At 42.0% G+C, this 21,337-nt stretch overlaps 1 protein-coding gene across 1 annotated transcript in view; it reads right to left on the minus strand.

Moving 5' to 3' along the window:
- LOC122815022 (leucine-rich repeat serine/threonine-protein kinase 2-like) overlaps window positions 1-21,337 on the minus strand; it is a 2,570,681-nt gene that overhangs the window by 2,406,351 nt on the left and 142,993 nt on the right. Inside the window, 1 exon segment of the mRNA XM_044087274.1 lies at window positions 3,008-3,137. Coding sequence (XP_043943209.1) covers window positions 3,008-3,137 — 130 coding nt within the window.

Consider the following 21,337-nt stretch of genomic DNA (forward strand, 5'->3'; position numbering starts at 1 on the left):
GGGTCAAACAAGAGGTCCCTATGAAGAGAAGAATCCAGAAGCTTGGCCTTGATGTCGCCAGAAAGAAACAGGAGGTAAAGACAAGCAAACCTACAGATGGCTGAACCAGTGACAACTGCCCTGGAGGAAGCCTCTGCAGCTTCACAGCTACATTCAATGGAGTATCTGGCAACTTGGTTGGCTTTGTTGAGCACAAACACAGCCTGTTCAGAATCCTCATAATCAGAGTCTCATTCATATTTTCCAGAATGAAAAATATTTTAGGACCCTAAATGCCAAGGTGGCAGAGGTACAGACTTTTCGTCAAGCCTGCCCATGGCCCTACTGTCTCTATCAGATGTCAGTACATTGGAAGCATGGCCATACTGTCTCTCTACCAGATTTCAGCAGGTCTGTATTACGTTATCAAATACTCATGTATTCGAAAATGTAATAGTCAACCCCTAATTGTCGAAAACGTCAAACGTCGAACTTTTCAATGGAGATCTCCGTACAGTGAGGAAATGGAAGTTTTCCATTGTCTGCACTATATGGCGATCTCGGAGTTGGTATATTTAAGTAGCGGGGGTGCGGGGGGCTTGCCCACCCTGCTTACAGCATTTAAATGGTTTGTTTGGGTGGGTTTTTGTATTTTTTTTGTTGTTCAACGTTTTCGACATTTAGTGGTCGACTATTATGTTTTCGAATGCATGAGTACTCGATAACGTAATATAGACCTGATTTCAGCACATTGGAAGTAGGAGTGAAATTGGTGGTTTTATCTGTAGAAGGAGGAAAATAATGAAGGATCTCCTACAGGATTTTTGTGGAGTAATTTCATCTCATCAAGGACCTTGTAAAACCTATATGGTTTCTTAGGTGCTGGTGGCTGTGAGACTAGCTTAGTAAAAGAGGAGGCAAAAGCATCCAGGAAGGCTTTCAGAAGAGGGGGCACAACTGAAGATTTTGGCTCCCTACTTCCAATAATTCATAGTACCTTTTCTGTACATCTACTACCTGTTAAGTGTCCCACTCAAAATGCTGCATCATTCTGGAAATTGTTTCACTGAAGGATATTTCTTCCAGTAGTGAATTTGTGGACAAGGTACCCTCATCATCTGAGTCCAGTTGTCCAGGAAAATGTATAAGGGCGGAATTAGCTAGTGAGTCCTCATCTAAATCTGATTCCCTTGCCTCCTCTTAACAGAATTCATGCTGTCATTTCAAAGGATCGAGGAGGAGAAGCTAGAACAGAAGGAGGCTTCAAGATAGGATGGCTTTGTATAAGCCTTGAGAAAAATCTAGACATTCCTTTTCATGGAATGTCCACTGAGGAGAAATGTCTTTTGTTTTTTACTTCTTTTTCATTGGTAAGACTGATTTAATAAAGAGAGATGGTGCATAACCTTAATGGACCTCAATAATTGAGCCAGGTAACTCATCTCACTGGAATCTGAGGTTTACCTTCTCATCCCTCTGAAATAATCACCCTTGGTTATCCCTTGTCTCCAGTAGTAGAAGGAGATTCAGTCTTGTCAGATGTGCATGTAAAGGGCACCATACCGGCCACAGGTGTGGTCATGGAATATATACTTGAAGACCCAGCATTTTGCTAAGTACGAGGCTCTTGAGATCCTGGGTCTTCAAATATATACTCAAGGAAGCTAACCTATTTCTAAGAGTTTTAGGAATGAATAACTGGCAAATCTTATAGCTATGGTAACTGTACTTATCCCCTTACCAAAACATACACTGAGAGTTGAGGTCTTTATAAGGAATCTGCCTTCCACAGCTGCATTTCCCTCTTTTAGCTGACATGAACAAATCTTTATGAAAAAAGGAATTAAAAAGAAGGTTCCCAAATGGATCACTTATTGACTGAGCCTTGGCAGTGGCAGAGACAAAACAATCCAGTAAACAAACCAATGATAATAAAGTTTCTGCATTCTGATTGATGGCAAGATAGTTTGAGAATCCTACGCACATACATCTGCTTATGCAGCCCTATGTCTATCGGCTGAGGTCATATGCCAGACGTATGGAACTTCAAGAACGTTTTTGACTCTGGTGCACCACACAGATGTCAGGTTCCCTTGGCAGGATAATCCACAAGTACTGGATTACTGCAGCAGTGATCTAAGGAAAGATATCTAATAATTAAAGCAGTTCAGAAATCTATGTTCTATTAATTAGATATTGAGTACCTATAGAAGTACTTTGCTATTTAATTTTGCTAAAAAGTAGTTCTAAAAATGAAACAGTAATAGGCTAGACTGTCAGCACAAGGATGGTATTCTGTATTGGAAAAAGATTCAAGAAGCTCAACAGTAAGTTAGATTACTGCAAAGTAGTAGCACAGACCCTACAACAGCCCTTCATCCTTTGCAGGGCAGTAGCTGGATTTATGCTAGTAGTGCCTCTGGGATGACTGGTTCAGAAAAGGAAACAATCACTATTATGGGGTATACTGCAGGTCAGCAAGCAGGTGCCAAGCAGGAGGAAGAGAGGACATGTCCATCATCCATCAGTGATTAATGATAATGACCCTGCACTAGTTCACTTACCTTCTCCCAAGGGGGAGGAGATGTCTCCAATCATCTCAACTAGCCTATTAAGATGACACTGACCTAAAGTCTCCTGCATTTCATACCATTTCCACCTTTCACACAGCAACTCTAAGGTTTTATGCTTGCTGGCCCACATCCTGAGTCTGGTGGCAGACAGGTCTTCATTGTATAAATGCTTGTGATATCTCACCGATAAGAAAAAGCACAGCCAAAGGAATAATGGTGAAGTAATGAGGCTCAACAACTGTACTCAATTAAAAAAAAACACTTAGCAATGCTGTGATTCTTATCTATGCAGGATTATTTAGCCTCAAGCTCATTGCCTGTAAACTATCTTTACTGTTTTATTGTGCTACACTACTGTAAACAAGTACCAAGTCTTGTTTGTAGATTCATAATACTACAGATAAACATGCTACTGTATTATATTTCTGAACATGATGACAATAAAAGTGCATTACCTTCCTTGAAAAAGTCTGTTGAGCACCTTGCAGGCACTTTCGGCAACATCAGGAGAACTGGCATACATCTGCATTACTTTGTCAATATTAATATGAATTCCTTTCGCTAATAAAAGCTTCCTTATGCGCACTAAGATACAAAACAAAATCACAAATAACCAAAATAAATCAATAAATAATTCATCAAATTACCACTACTTAATATCAACACTAATGTTCAAAATGTACTATGTATTAATGCCAGGCGTTATCCTTGCTACTTCTACTGTCAAAAATATGTATGTAAAGTTAATCTCTTTACCTCTGTTGATCCTGAAATATGTCAGCTTGCTAGTATATTAGTAATTCAACTAATTGTTTAAATATGTTACCTTTTCTGTACATACTCTTGTAATGTTCTCATTCCACATGCTAAGTTTACTGTATATACTATTGTAATATACTCATTTCATATGTATCCTCTCCTTGTATATGTTCTTGTTATTTGTGGAACTTTTCTCTCTGGGCCTCCACTGAAAATGGGCTCAAAACAGCCCAGTGGACTAGCCTGGTATACAAATGCAAATAAATAAAAAAAAATAAACTAACAAACTAGATTAAATACATGCATACACACAGATGCATACATTGTTGCTCAGGCCTTTGTTTATGGCTTACAGTTTACCCACATAACTTTAAGTAAAGCTAATGTACAGAATGCTGCCTGCTACTTCTCTTAATGTTACTCATTGAGTCAGTTCTTCTTACTAGTAATTTTTAAAACAAGTGAGTGTGTGTATGTGTGTGTGTGTGTGTGTGTGTGTGCACACACACACACTACTCCTGCTAATAATAATGCACAACAATAACAGTAACAATAATAATAACAATTAAAAAAGATAATAATAACACAGTAACACCAAACTCTGCTTCTGTGATATGTCTTACAGATTCATAGATATCTCAAGGAAAATAATTCAGATGACCTTTCTAGCCTTCTCAGTAGACTCCCTTAGGCTGCACCTCCTTTCTCTTGCTGAACCATGTCTTGGCCACCGTCAAACCATTTGCCAGACAGAAGTCTGGAATGGCTTCTCCTTTTTTATTCCTCTTGCCCCATCCACATGATCTGATGCAATCATTATATCCTCTTCACAATCTCAATATGAGCATTCAGGTCCCCCATTATCAATGCCAACCCAGGTCCTGATTTGTCTAGTAAGTCCTGCAACTATTTGAATACACTCTTTTCCTTGCCACCTTAATCTGCTGTGGGGCATACACAGATTATGAATACTGCCTACTGGAGTCCATCGCTAATTTTGATGACTTCTCTCCAAGTCTTTAGAACAATTCCCACATCACTTCTAGTCTGTCATGTCCCTGAGGAGTAGACTCTGTATCCCAAGCAGTGTGGCATTGCTGCACTGCCCTTCTGCCTTGTTTCTTGGATACACATGATATCCAGTCTTCTACTTGCCATCATATCAGCCACTTCCAAGCTTAGTACTGTCATTGAACTTATATGCAGTGTAGCAATCCTTAATTCATGTTTGTCTGGTCCTGCTTTCAGTCAACAGAGTTAGCCCAGATAACTTGGGCTAGGCAACAGGACACCAACCAGGTAATACCTTACTGTCCCAGGGCTGCTGGGCTTTATTGCAGTCACACACTTGCATGCAGACCCCTCCAAACATCAACATGGGTCCTTGGCGTAGGTCAGAAGAGAATGAGTCATCAACCCACTTATCCCTGGCAAATAGCCTTGTCCATTTTTGGTGACAGTCAATTAAACCAAATCATTAGAAACAGCTTCTACACCATCAAGTAGCTAGCCCTGATGCAGCATCAGATCTATGACCTGTGTTCTCCTATCTAGAGGATACAGCACACCACATTTGATGCTTAACGTGATTAGTCTACACAGCTATTCCCTCCAATAAGCAACACCTAGAGTTTGTACTGTTGCCATGACTACACCAACTTATGGAACAGATTTCTCAATTAATTGGTTGATCATAGAACACAAACCATGACTTTTCATGAGTTGGCATTTAAGTTCCTATTCCAGTCTTGACCCGATTTGGGTAACCTACAATTATCATCCTATAGTATTTCTTAATTACTCTGCTTGCATGATGGATCATGTTGGTTAAAGCAACAATAGATTTAACAACTATATGGTCTGAATTCTTGTAAAGGAGAACAGTTTGAATATTACATTTAAATCTGGATGATGCAACACCATATCTGAAAAATGGCACCTCTGGTAGCCATGTAACTTGCTGGTGATAACAAAGATTTGTAACACTTTCCAAAGTGCTCCTGCATAACGTATTTAATGACAAATTAATATGGTGGTGAGGGTGGGGTACTAAAGTCAATGATGATATAATATTTTTTGTTAACTGCACCTGTTAACACATCCACAAATAGCCCTTCCATTTCAGGTAGTCTCGAAGACAACATGCAGAAGTTACCCCTTACTTTAATATACTAACTTCGCAATCACACAGCTATGCAAAAAGAAGACATGCCTTTCAAGGATAAAAAACATATTGAAATGCATCATTTTTGGAACAAATTTTATTACACTGAATAGCAGATATCTGAGGGGAGGAGACAGACTTCACTGAGTACACCTTTGAAATTCAGTTTGCACGCCTTAACTGAGCTGAGGTGGATGCACAACAAAGTAAATGTACTAACCTCTCGCAGTCAAGAGATTCTGGTTTAGAGGAGCATGGCTTGGATGGCAAGCTGAAAGTAGCAGAGTTCTTGAGCTCTGCAGTCTTCATTTTTTCCTCCGACAGGATTTTTTATTTAATTTTGCCAACAAAGACCTGAAACAACTAAAATCTGATTCTGGAAGTTGTAAGCTACAAGGTGGTGTAATTTGTAAGCTAAAATTTTCATATTTTCCTGTCAAACTTTCAAATAGAAGGGACACTGAAACCACATTCACAAATGAAGATGAGCAGCTCCAAGTTTTCTCAGCAAGAAACTCCAATGAAGACAGGCAATCCTTACTACAGTTCATGACTTGGTGGGTAAAACAGACAAATTAAACTTAAAAGTGGACAACATAAAAGAATATACCACCAGTAATCTTATTAAATGAAGTCCTTAAACAACAAACTGCCCAGACTGCTGCTTTGGAAGATTCTGTAACAGATATAGACTACAGGTTAAAAGAAAGAGAGAAAGACAAAGACTTTCTTCTTCAAGAAAACACCAGACTCATTGAAAAGATAGATGCAATTGAGAATAGAAACAGGAGAAAAATATAAGAATCTATGGCATCCTGGAGCAGAAGAAGGGAGACAATATGATTAATTTCTTGACTTCTTGGATTCCTAAAATCCTAAACCTACCTGAAGCACTATCCTTCAGGATAGAAAGGCCACACAGGTCTTTAACTACAACTTCTGTATTCAGTAAAAATAGCCGTCCAAGATCTATTATTGCAGTGTTTATGTCCACTCAAGACAAATACTTTGTTTTAAGAACTGCCTGGTCTCTTGCTCCATTAAAAATAGGTGACCAAACTATCAGGTTTGACAATGACTTTTCACCTCTTGTAATCTCCAAAAGAAGAGCATGTGTACCCTCTAATAAAACAATTAAAAAGGAAGGAATCAAAGCACAACTCATATTCCCACCAAGAATAAGACTACCCCTGCCAGAAGGAAAGAAAAGGTTTGATTCTCTCAAAGAAGCGTCCACATTTGTCCAAAAAAGAACCTTTTAAGTCAACATGAACACATGGATTCTTCAATGAACTTAAAAAGACACACTTCAAAAAATGAGTGGACTATTAAAGAATAAAAGAAACCCAGAGGCAAATGATTATACATAACCTCACATTTCATGCAAGTTTTTTGTTTTCTCCCTTTTAAATAATGTGGAATCATACACAGAAGGCAATGCAGATAGTTTTTTTTTCTCTCCTATTATCTTTTCCACGCCAATGCTCACTTTAAAAATAATATATAGTACTCAAATTTCAAGTAAATCAAAATCTTATCCAACTGAAAACTATTTTACACTCATCTCTTTATATACATGGCATAGTACTAGTGAAATTATATAAAATCAACCACTCATTTCATATACTATATATATATTTTATGTCCTATACTTATGTCTTCATGTATGTGCCTTCCCTTTCTGCTTTAGCCCTAGTGGCATATTATTTAATCACTCCAGGAGAGAGAAATGCTTGCTGTGTTACTTTTAAGCATTTAAAAAGAAAGTGGTGACATTTTATTATTATACATACATTTACAACTTAACTGAACTTCTGCAATGTGCTCCATTTAGCTAATATATCTTATAGCTGTGTATGGTTGGTAATTTGAAGACTATTTTAAATATTCACCCTATTGCAAGTTATGCTTAAAATCTTCAATTCACTAGAAAATTCCTGCCTACTTACTTTTTTATGTATTTTGACAACTTTTGTGATAAGCTCGAGCTTCTAAAGGCTTCAGTTAGCTCCCAGCCTAATAAGAAACAATCTGTGATGTCTTTCAGGAAGTAGGCATGACCTTTGAACCTGTTTCTCTTCACTGAACTCTTAACAACCACCAATCAAATTCAAGAATGATCATTTGAATTGTGTTTTCATTCATATATCAGTTATTTTTATCTAAAAAGTCTTATAAGCATGTTTTACTGTAAATATTGATTTATTTAATCTGAATTACATTTATATTTAAATAAGAATTACAAATGTGTTTCTGACAGTTACAGTTTCAAATGCATCTTTTTTCCACTCTGCTTTAATGACATTATAGACCTGTATTTGCTCATAGCAACAAATAATTATTAGGATTAATCAATTTATCTTATTTAGTCTGCATAGACAAAAAATGTTTAAGGTATTGTATACAGTTTCATGTTCTTAGTTCATGAATATATGGTATATTAAATTAAAATTTTTCCTCTTGCATGTTTTAATGTACATGTAGTTTCTCTTCTGCTTGCTATTAACCTGCAATAGCTAGGAATTCCCACTAGATGTCATGAGAGGGATAGTTTGGGGATTCTATGAGAGCTATAGTAAACCTGGATTTAGTTTATCCATGCAGAAGGTTGTTAAAATGTGCAGTTTTATTGTTTTCAAATTTAAAGCTTTTAAATTGTCCATAACAGTTTTAAAAATGTATTTGCCATAATGAATCAAGGAAATCACTTTTCAATTTTACTTATAATAGCAGTCTCCATCAAATGATAATATTTAACATTATGGGCCAGATTCAGGAAGCCTCCGTGTAAGAGTTATAACTCTTACACGGAGGCTGCAGTTAAACGGTGTGATGTCAGCATGTCATGCATATGCATGAGGTGCATGAGGCATGCTGAATCACACTGTAACTCTTACACGGACCGTGTAAGACAGTAGGGGGCGTGTCCACTGGCTAAGCCCTGCAAGCTGACACGCCCCCGGAAGTCTATAATGGCTGAAAGTAAACAGCCACGAGAAAGGCCATGGAAATGTGAATAAACACACTACACAACACATGCCCCCACAGACCAGCAATGTAAAGAGTGAACAGATGTTATAAAATGAAAATAAAAACTGTTTTATTTTTTTTAAACCCCGTAAATGTTTGCTATTGTGTGCACTCGTGTGCGCGGGTGTGCTACTAGCGCAACTGCAGTTAGCAATCAGTGGAAAAGGATATAAGAACTAAATATGCAAAGTAAGCCAGGACGTAATAGCAGAGTGGTAGAGTTGTCGGCTTGAGAGCAGGCAGGCAAGGTTCGAGCCCACACAACACCTTTTTTTTTTTTGTAAATAAGCACTAAAAAGGCCCCTGACAGTATTGTACAAATGTAAAAGTATTTCCTTTTGTAAAATGGAATGAAATGGAGCATATATTTCCAAGTAATATAAGAATAAAAATTGTTAGAAATGTACTGACAGTTAAAGTGCAGTGAGACAGAGTGCCCGTAGCTAAGTAGTGTTTCACAAACTGCAAATTGCTTGCTCAGAGCTAAGCACTGGTTTAACAGGCTCAAATTGTGTGCAACTAGCTGTGCTTAGCTTAACATGTGTGTTACTAGCCAATTAAGGTGGAACCCAGCGCACACCGTTTGCGCGGAGCTCCCACAAGCTAACCGGCGGTGTGCATGCGTGAGCTCCGCGCAAACGAGCGCAGACCTGGTTTTAAGTGCTTAAAAGTGCTTTTGGCATGTTTGATTGACAGGTCCTGAAGTCATTTCCAGACAGTCATAAAAATTAAAATTCAGTGGTCAGATTCGAACCCAGGATACCATGCACTAGAGTCCAGGTACTAAACCACTAAGCCATGACAGCAGTACTTAGAAATGCAGAAATAGCATATATATAGGATGTAATCCAAAATGAAGCATGATAAAGCAGTTTCTGTGAAGTAGATACAATTCTAAACCGGCCAATCATAGAAATGTGCGGGAAAATCGGCATATATAAGCCCCATAGGCGGGAATACACAGCATAACCGATTGTAGAATACACCTGCAGGCAGAATGAGTGGAGTAGGGGAGGGACGTTGCTTTCGAGCACAGCTGTGGGGCGTTGAGGAGTCCAGATACATGGTCTGGCTCCTAGTTCACCATCATGAGGCCCAACTCATGCAGGCCCAGGTCTCATGGGGAGCATACAGGGCAGAGGCATGGTACCAGTTGGCTCATGATCTTACTAGTGCTACTGGGATTCCACGCACTGGTGAGCAGGTCCGTCACCACCATGCGGACCTGAAGCAACGTAAGCAAGACCAATTGACCCAATGGATCCAGGAGGCCTGGGATATGCCCAACGCCCCACTACTGAGTAAGTTACATTTTACTTATGTATGTAAGGAATTCAACTAGCTGATACCATGGAGATGTGTATCCCAATATTACTGGTTTTGTATTACAGCTGCAGGTGTCCGGTCTATGAATCGAGAGACACATGACCGCAGACTGGTGCGGCTGCGCCACCATGCAGGTTAGTAACCCCACCTAGTAGTTGTAAATAAATATTATAGTGTAGCATGTAGCAGAACACTGCAGTGTATTGCTTAAAAGTAATAGAATGTGCAAGCAGCAAGTAAAAGTCTGCAGGTATGGCTGCAACAAGTTCATCAGTATGCAAGTGAAATTGGAAATATAAGTGATAGAAATAAATAGTGCTGTAATACAGATGTCCCACCATTAATTAAATGTAGTATAACCTGCAGTAGTCTCAAGAGTACAGCTTCAGAATCTGAGGTAATCACATGTGAGATATATCCCCTGTTGAAATGCTGAATCATGACAGAAGTGAGGCTGCTGGAAAGTGTTGGAATCCCCACAGGTCTAATATGTGAACAAAGCCTAGAAGTACCAACCTGAACTGTGAAATTTCAGGATGTGTGAGAGTGACAGAAAGGGTCATGTATCAATGAATAAAGTAGTAATAACACCTGAATGTATAAGCTTCAGTGTGGTTCTACAGAACTAAATGCATGTGGGAATTAAACATCCCAAACTGATTTCAGTGTGTCTGACTCTTGAATGTTCAGGCCAAAATCTGTATATGGTGATCACAGTCAGCAATTTGCAGATAGAATGAATGATTGTCTGACATACTAAACATCCATAGTTGTCCCCTGCCCTGTCATCAAAGTGTAGCAGGATGATGTATCTGATCAAATTCAAAATAACTAGGATAGTGATGTATCTGTAACAGGTCTAGCATGACAGTCAAGTAAAAATCATTAGGAAAATATCACCCACAAGTTAATTGTGTTTCTATTACAAATGTATATCAATGTATAATTTATGAATGTGTCATCATTTTCTTTCTCCACCCCACCCTATAATTGCAAATTAAAAAAAACACCAAATATTGGTATGTGAACATTTCATTAACCATGGACATTTGTCCTGTTTCAAAAATATATGCATGTCTGTTGTTGCATGTACCCTGGTCATACCTGCAAACCTGATGGCCTGTTGCCATTAATCAACCCTGCATGCTGTTTGATTGTGTATTTCCGTTCAAATAATGCATGTGATATTGATATGCCCGTTGTTCAATGGTGTTAATATCTGGGTGTTTGTTTAATGGGAATACCAATGCATGCTGTTACAACTAATTTGAATGGAATAATATGCCACTAACCCAAACTAACATAACATACACACAAACCTAGAACACTTGGGAAGGCAGGACCCACCTCAGCTGGCGACTGCACCTGGCACTAGTGCCCAGGCCGGACCCTCCTCCGGTGGCCCTGTGCCACCTTCGGGTGGAAGTGCTGCAGGGGATGGGGCCCATTCCCCCCTCTGCAAGCGTGGCCGGAGGAGCACGTCCACTCACCCTCCAAGGTGTCCGGTCTGTGGTGCGAAGGGAGATCCAAGACTCTGTTCTTGGGCCCCCACGCCAGCTTGAGGCCCGGGTGGCACAGCTTACGGGCTTGCCCGTTGTCCCACCTGCACAGCCCCCAGCACAGTCCCGTCCTGGGCTGTGAAGGAACAGTGGCAACTGCCTATGGGTGGGGATATCAGTTCCACTGTTGCCATCTGTGGGCTCATGTGTCTTGGATATCCCAACCTCCGTCCCAGTCAATTGTGTAACCCCCCCACATGTGTCATACACCGCCCCTGTATGCGTCTTGTCTGTTAACCTACCCAACCTACCTCCCCAGCTATACCGACTACCTCACCTGACATACCACTCTCACCTGATTAAAAAAAAAAAAAAATGGGCACTCTGTACCCACAAAAAAATTACGCCCCATACATAGCTGTCCATGTTGCACACATGTCCTCTGGACATTGAAACTGTTAATTACAATTGGCTGTACAACAGGTATTAATGTTGTCCTGACACCTCTCTCAGGGGTGGAAGGTTCCAAATTTCACCCCAAATTGCATACAAATGCACAGCTGTTGCTGAGAAAGACATGGGCAGCTATGGGCCTCACCTACATCCTTCCTGCAAATTCCAAGCTTGTTTCCCTACTGTCTTATCCTCTTTGTGACCCCTTTTTCACCACTTTCCTGTCACCCCTTTTCTTTTCTTTCAAAGAAAATAGCTGGTGTGCGCCTGTGTGCTTGTGAGCTCAACGCCAGTGCAAGATAGTGAGCTCTGCAAGCAGCAGACCTGGTTTTAAATGCTTAAAAGTGCCATTGGCACTTTTGATTGACAGGTCCTGTACTCATTTCGAAAGAAAAATAAATATCCACTGTCAGTCTCGAATCCAGGACCTTGGTAACAGTAGTCTGTATGACCTACCACTAAGCCATGACTCTCATACAAGAAAATAGTGCTAAAATATATATAACATGTAATAGTAGGAATCAATATAAAGGCAATATAGGATGTGTACTACCCAAAGCATGTCAGGTAGATTTTTAATGCCTGAATTACTGGATTCCCATACTAGTTTAGTGTCCACGGAAACAGCCCTGCTAATTGTTGGCTTGTACATAATAATGTAAGGTAATGTACATATATGAAGGTATGTATATGTACACATACATATATATATATATATATATATATATATATACATATATTAATACATATGAAATATAGTGGTAGGTGTCAATATCCATACACACTCACTACAGGAAACAGTGAAGATAAATGCAGCAAACAGAATCTGCAACACAGCCTGACTCCTGTGAGACCTACTAACCCCTTAACTGCTTAAAGGTGCCTCCAGCACTTTGATTGATAGGCCCTGTACTCAATTTGAAATCAAAATATAAGCATACTAGTAGGCCCTACCACAAGACCATTGTAACACTACTCTGTATGACCTACCAGTAAGCCATGACTCTCATACAGGAATATAGTGCTAAAATAAGTGGACCATGTAATAGTAGGAATGAAGATAAAGGCAATATAGTATGTGAACTACCCAAAGCATGTCAGGCAGACTTTTACTGTCCCAATTACTGGATTCCCATACTAGTGTAGTGTTAACAGAAACAGCCCTGCTAATTGTTAGCTTGTACCCAATAATGTCAGCTAATGTACATATATGAAAGTATGTATATGTACACATATATATACATATATATATATATATATATATATATATATATATATATAGCAATACATATGAAATATAGTTGTAGGTGTCAGTATGCATACACACTCACTACAGGGAACAGGTGAGAGAAATGCAGCAACCTGAATTTACAACACAGCATGAAGCATGAGAGACGTACTAACCTTCACACTCACAGAACACTGTCAACAGCATACCAGCATGGTCCACGCCCTTACAATCTGAAAGGGCAACGCCTATCTCACATACCCTTTTATAGCACTGTCCTGAAATCACAGTGAGACATGCAATCAGTAGACAACTGGCTGCATGCAATTAGCAAATGCTGCCTTACAATTGGTGCAGAGGCCATCACATGGACCTATGCAGATACCTACAAAAGCATCCAGTACCCACACTCCACACATGCAATACATTCATTGCACAAAGCCAACAGAGAAAGAGAGAGAGAGACAGAGAGAGAACAAAACAGAAATAAAGACAGCCAGCAGCAAAACCAGCAGCAGCAGAAGCAAACAGCAAGCAGCACCACTGACACAGCAACAGCTGCCACAAACACAGGTAATGCAAAGTAGCAGGTTAATACTGCGTTTACTGTGACACCTCCAAATGTATCATAGTTCACTATCTATAGGTATGTCCATGAGATAGGTTGTGTGTACATAGTCCTGAAATATATACATATGTAATATTGCTGTACATGTTGTCCATACTTAAAACTTCCATAGCTTAGAACACAAGGCCAGTTATGCATATGATGCAGTAGTTCCCATGGTCAGTAGAGGTTCCTCCTCATTGGTGTGGGACCACTGTGTATGTATGGCACTGTTCAGGTACATATCCTGTAGTATGACCAGGGATTAATATCAGTCTGTAATGTGGTGCTATGTCCTCTAGGGGTGAACGTATCACACATCCAGGGATACCATTTTGTAACAGTGATGCTATGTGTTCTGCAATGTTGAGGGTGGCCCTCACCTGGACATGTGAGATGATAGGGAGGTTACAGTCATCTGTGATAACTAATTCCACTTGTGTAGGAGAATGGGGGGGGGTACCTGCACCTAAACTGTCTGCAACAATGTTGCCAATATCTGTGCATGTGGTGAATGTGAAGCATCTTAACACTGCTGACCACAGATGCCTTGCTTTCATGTGAATCTACCCTGTGCTGCAGTAGCCTCCTGCTATTGTTATACAATGTGCCTGTATCTGTAGTCCACTGGACAGGATAAATAAGTGGTGTGCATACAGTCTGGGTTAGATATGTGTGTGCACAGTACATGCACTATGTGGGATGTCTGTGGTAAGCTTTTGTAAAGGGGCCAGCAGTGTCCAGGCTGAGTAATGTGTGCCCACATCACAGGGTTGGATGGCAACACACATACAGTATGTAGGGATGAACACCCAGAGTGTTTCAGACGTGTTGCCTGTGCAGAAATATCTGGCCATTACCTGTGCATCCCCCACAACACACACACATGCAACATATGGCAGAAGTAGTATAGCAGTACACATAGGTTCATAAGTTCATACTAGGCTATTTGCCCTAGGGCATTGATAAGCCTAGTGGAATGTGTTTGTCTTTTGCCACCCAATTAAAATATATGCTGCTATGCCCTTTTCCAAGGTTAGTATACTGTGCCTCTAACAGTGACATAGAAGTGATACCCGGGGTACAACTATGATCGCCATCCACTCATCCAGATTCCTATGGAAGAGAGTCAATGAGGGACTCTGCCTAACCTGTACTGTGAGTTCATTACAGAGTGAAGGGAGCCTCTGGGTTAGGAATATGCCCCTCCAGCATGTCCTATTTATGTCAGTGCTAAGGTTCAGGTCTCCTGAGCGTGTGGCTGTATGGGACTTTGATTTCCTGAGGTGCAGCATGTTCATTACGTCTGGGTTGGACATGGCTGTATATGGCAGGCACAGATTGCCTCTGAACAGGCAGTATGCCACTGTGTCCAGCTGGATTTTCTTTAACTGGGCAGCATATGGCTTCTGTTTGAGCCCTTTGATCCTCTTGATGAGGTACTGTTGGGCTTTACCAGTTGCTGTAGGTGTCTGGTTAGGTACATCCCAAAAGGTGCATTGTACTCAATTATAGGCCTGATGATGGATGAGTAAAGAGGCACAATGACCTCCCCTGCTGTACATGTGAATCCCTTCATGATTAGCTGGGCTATATAACATGTCTTTCAATCCACATTGGCCATGTGGTTGACAAATGACAGATTGCTATCAAGTTTGTTCCCCAGGTCCCCACCACGCCTTCTGTACTCAATGGCTTAACACCTATGTGGTACTTTGCCACCAATGTGGAGGTGTGGGAATCTGCGATGAATATTGATACTCCCCCTCCTTTGTTGTCTGGTCCAAGTGTTGGGGCCGACAAGAATGGTAACAGGTATAACTTGTTAGTGCTGGTGTGCTCCTGGGAAACCTGAAACAGGTTTTGGTTACTGCACAGATATCGATGTCCATAATGCTAAGTAGAGTTTTGAGTGCGTGTATCCTGAGGTCCAGACTTCTGGTGTTGAGTAGCATCACTCTTAGTTCCACATCCTTTGTGATACGTATGGATGTGGGTTTGCCTTATGAGCCTTGCCTAATAAAGGCACTATGGGTGTAGCACGAGCCTCTGCCAAAATCCAAAAGGCCAGGGGTGACAGTCATGTCACACAGCCATGACAGACGGCATGCGTGACGTTGCGAATGCTATTCGTAACTTCACAGATGACGTTGACAGACGTTGTGGGGACATACAACAGCTGCTCCACAACCAGATGTCCATGGGCCAGGGCGATGGTGTGGTTTGCGACGTCGAGATGGCCGTATGCCGGCAACAGCACCAGCTGGCAGTGGTCGCAGACGACAACAGGCCCACTCACGCACCTCAAGTGCCAGCACCAGCCCCAGCAATACTGGGTCTGTGCTGTCATCAGGACGCCCCAGGAGACCACGTGCACGTGGCTCTGGACAGTCCCAACAGGGAACTGTGTCCAGTCAACACCCCCCGCTTCCAATGACAGTACCCAGTCTGGGTTAGTACCGGATACGGTCCGTAGCACCCCTGCCAGGCACAGGTACCGTGTCCGTGCCCACAGACACTGATCTGGATGACCTGACAGGTGCAGTCTGTGGCTGTCCACAAAACCCTGTACATGGCAGCCATTATGTGGGACTGTGTGCGTGCTTACACACATGCAGAGATTTAACACCTAGGGCAAACACATACACACATACACTGCACCAACACTGGTCCACCCTGTACTGCTGCCCCTCACAAACACACATACACACACATGTCAATTGGTGTTACCAGTGGCTGGCTTGGGCATACCTAACCCACACCCTGTGCATATGATGACACTGTGCCACCTCCTGCATACTACAACATTGGTGCAGGAAAAGGTAAACACGTTGCTGATGCACAGGGTGACTACATAGATGTGTATTAGTAGTAACATGTTGGTAACTGTTCACTGTTCCACTATGATTGTGTGTATATCCCAGCATTCCTGCTGCAGTAACTGTATGAACGTCCTGAATTGTTATCTGCACCCATACTACTTACCAAAGTGTACCAGCTGCACACCATCACATGCTACCATTGACTATGGGAATGTGCATCATGTGCCGTTATGTAGATTCAGCTATATGTATCAGTTCTGTCACACATGCATTTACACACACCCTGCTACCCCCACACATGCACACGCTCACCTGCCATTCCCATTATTTATTACCCTACACGAGTAGCTGTCTATACATGACAGGTACACACTTGAAAAGTGCACTATGTGGATTACTACCAATTTCATCCTCTCTACCTGTACTCACAGGGTTTAGGCAACCTCATTAGTTTAAAAGTGTTATGTGCATCAGGTACTGTGGTACCCTGATTGCCACATCAAACATGTTTCCCATACGGAAATGCACACACAGAAACATCCCACATCCACACACTTGCCACATTCAGGCTTCAAAACACTATCTAGGTATATTCTGGTACATGTGCGTGTTACAGTAGCATGTAGCACTATACTGAGTACTGGCAGTTGTCTGTTGTCATGCTGTTTGTATAGAGTAACAGGATTGTTCGTTTATCCTACTTCGTTTTATGGACATTACTTGAAGTGTTACCTTACATGCGTTATTGGTACTAACACCTTCTCTTTTGTTGTTTTGTTTGTATAGGGTGCTGTCAACATCACTGTTTGTTAAGGGAAATGTGCACCCTGTAGTGCATAGCCCCATTTGGCAAAAGCCACATCCCACCCCCACCATTGTGCACACACACTAACCCCACCCACAGTAAAACACATACTTTCCATTTGCAAGATTCAAACCCCTACCTAACTGTGTTATGACACTAGAGGCAGACACATTAGCAGAGTGTGCTATTTGCATTAGTGGGAAAAATCCTTTCTAATGCTGTACTTAGAGAGTGCTGACATCATCTGTGTTTAGAAAGAGGGATGTGCACCCTGTAGTGTGTTCTCCCAGTTGGCAAAAGGCACTTTTCCCTCACAGCATTATGCACACACACAAACCCCACACATACTAACACACATACATTCCCTTTGCAGGATTCAAACCCCTTCCTAACTATGTTATGACACCAGAGAAAGACGCATTAGCAGAGCGCGCTATACAAACTACTGGAGAACTTTAAGTCAGGTAATATAGTTATAGAGTGCTGACATCATCAGTGTTTCAAAAGGGGAATCTGCATCCTGTAGTGTACTGTCACAGTTGCTAATAGGGGCATTTCCCACACACACATCAATGTGTTTGAGGTTTGCATATGTGGGGGATCCAGTACTCCAGTGTGACTAGTATATGGTTCGACTGCAACAATGAGGGATATACTTCAAGTGGTGAGCATTTTGTACTCATGTTTGTGATGATCAGGTCTAGTACATCTGCCCCTCTTGTGGGAAAGTTGACTACCTGTTCCATAGCTGAAGAGTGTCTGAACTATGAGAACCCTAGAGCTTGGGTATTGTGGCTTGAGTAATGTTCACAGTCTATGTTTGGGTAGCTGACGTCACCCAGTATGATGGTGTTTGCAGAGAAATCTATACTCTCCTGTGTCAGCATGAAGGCTGTGTGGGAGTCCTGAGTTTGAGAGGGTGCTGTAAGAGCTCCTCTGTGCCTCTTTCCATGTGGTCCAGGGAGGTACGTCTCAGGTTGTTCACACCAGCATGGACAATGACTGCCTCATACTTGTACTTGCTGTGGAGTGACCTGTGTGCTTGTGTTATGTGGCACATTCTATCAACCGACAGGTAGCTAAATGTGACCCTCACCTCGCTCAGTCTGGAGGGCGGGACGTCAGTCAACAGCTCATGTCAAGCAAGTTCACACTCCTCATAAATGATGTGGAAACCTTCAAAGCCCCCAGGCCTGTTGAAAATATGGACCAGACTGCAGATACCTGTATAAAGGCATTCTATGGACACATTCAGGAATGCATGGATCATGCAATCACATATGAAAGCAAGACCCAATCCTCCAAAGGCAGACGTCCTGTGTGCTGGACACCAGCCATAAACAAACAATACAATAGAAGGATGAAGCCACTACATGATACAACAAACTCCCAAAATGTGAAGGCATCACTGATGAGTATTAGAAGACAACTACAGGCACTCATAAGATTGTCTAAGGCCATCTTTGAGAGAAGATTCCACAAGACACTGAGGATAATCACAAGGCTTTCTGTAGTTATGTTAGGAACCTGGGTGGTAATACCCAGATATGCTCAGAGGTAGTCCAAGATGTCACACGAAATACCAAACACACAGACATTGCCATCATCCTAGTGGACAGGTTCACTGCTACCTTCTCCCCCCCACCACACCAAAAGGCAAATATGTCTCCCAGCAGAGTGCTGCCCCCCCCTGACATCCCAGATGCTCAGGTAAGAGCTGCCCTCTCCAAAGCAATAAACACTGCATCAATGGGACCAGACAGTGTCCCAGGCTGTGTCCTACATGAACCCCATGAAGAGCTACACCCAGACATAACACTACTGTTCAATCCCAGCCTCACTACACGATATGTGGCCAAAGAGTGGCATACAGCAACAGTGGTCCCTCTACATTCAGGTGGTGCCTTAACGGATCCTGGACACTATTCGCCCCATACGTCTGAATAGCTTGGTCTGCAAAGCTATGGCAAGGATCATCATGAACCTCATATATATAGATATTGGGGACCTACAGACATGTCACCATACACAGTTTGGCTTTGTTAATGGCAGATCCTGCCTCTCAAACCTGTTTGATTTCTTTGAAACGGTCACCAAGGCCACTGTCAAGGGGAAGGTGGTCTACACAGCCTACCCGGACCTTGCATAAGCCTTTGATACAATACCCCACTTGTGCATTCTAGGGAAGCTCACCAGTGTACATATTAACCCCTATGTCACTACGGATATTGCACAGTGTCTCAAGGGCAGAACACACATGGTTAGAATCGCTGGAGCCATGTCAGCCTCCAAACCAGTTACAAGTGGTGTCCCACAAGGCTCAGCCCTGGGATCTGTCATGTTCATTATATATTTATCAGAGGTACAGGCCAACATGAAAGTACTGTGGCTGAGCAAGTCAAGATGACTGCAAACCGGACGCCATAATCAACTCTCCAGCTAACACAAGCATCCTCCAAAAGGGCCTCTTGCAAACACACGACTTCTGCCACAGCCATGGCCTCAAGCTGAATGCCAAAAAGCGTATAGTCATCCCCTTTGTCAAACACAAAGTGACCACAAAGTACCACATATGTGTTAATCCATTAAGTGCAGATGAAGGAATTATGGACCTTGGGGTACACAGGTTGATACCATTCTACCATTTGACAACAACATGGACAAAGTGGTTAGGAAAACATTTTATATGGGCCACATCATCATGATGGGATTCACATGTAGATCAGGGGAGGACATTGTGCCTTTTTACTCATCCCTCATCATGCCCATAATTGACTACAATGACCCTGTCGGCATGCACCTTACCAAACACCTGCAGCAACTGGAAAGACCACATACATACCTCAACAAGAGGATGAAAGGGCTCAAACAGATGCCACACACTGACTGGTTAAAGAAACAGCAGCTCTACTCAGTGGCATACTGCCTCTTCATAGGCAATCTGTGCCTGACATATAAAGCCATGTCAAACCCTGACTTAATGGCCATGCTGCACCTCAGAATATCCAGATCCCATCAGGATACACGCTGGAAAGACTTGAACCTAAGGAGTGATATACATAGCACATGCTGGAGGGACACATTCATAACTCAGAGGCTCCCTTCATTCTGGAATATTATCCCAATAGAGGTTAGGCAGAGTCACTCAGTGACTATCTTCAAGAGTGATATTAATGACTGGATGTGACATTGTAGGTTTACCCTGGGTATCACTTATGTGTCACTGTTAGGCAGAGGCACAGTATACTAACACTGGAAAAGGGCATAGCAAGATAGATTTACAATGCATGGTGAAAGCCACACACATTCTGGCTAGGTGTATAAATGCCCTAGGGCAGATATCCTTGTATGAACCTATGGACCTATGTATCTTGTTCACCACTGGCCCTATGTGCTGTTAATCACCAATGCAATCTCAATACTATGGTAGCATGTGCAAAGGTCAGTTGTCAGCCACCTCTATGGTACAGTTGTGGAATATGTGAGTCATGTAGTAATGTCACAGCTGCCACATGTACACAGTCAACCCTATCCCCTACCCATGGATGTACAACACATGTATGAGATGGAAACACATGGCCAAACTGTGGACTAGGCACTCTGAACCCAGTATGGGCATAACCTGTCAGGTGGCATGAAATACTACAGTGACTGCAATACCAGTCTGATGTGGACCTACACTGACAGCAATACAAGCACGGAAACACACCGGGCCATTCGTGGAGCCTAAGGATAGCATCCTGCATGACTGGCAGACACCTCTGCAGCTGGCACACAGGCATACGTTAGGCCTGCACACAGCATGCATAACACACAGCACACAAATCCTGTGTGCCAAACAAGCACAGTCTGTACAGCTATACAACACTACTGCTGCGGTGGTGTTAGGTACTTTAATTGCCAGTACAGTGAGGACATGCTCACCAGGCTGGACAAGGTGAAGGTCACAGTGATATGCTCATGGGGCACTATGGTCCACCACATAACACAAGCATACAGGTCAGTCAGATGCATGGACACATATGACTTGATACTCCCTCCTTTGTTGTCTGGTCCAAGTGTTGGGGCCGACAAGAATGGTAACAGGTATAA

This window comes from Protopterus annectens, chromosome 11.part0 (assembly GCF_019279795.1).
Source record: "Protopterus annectens isolate FY-2018-M chromosome 11.part0, PAN1.0, whole genome shotgun sequence".
NCBI lineage: Eukaryota > Metazoa > Chordata > Ceratodontiformes > Protopteridae > Protopterus > Protopterus annectens.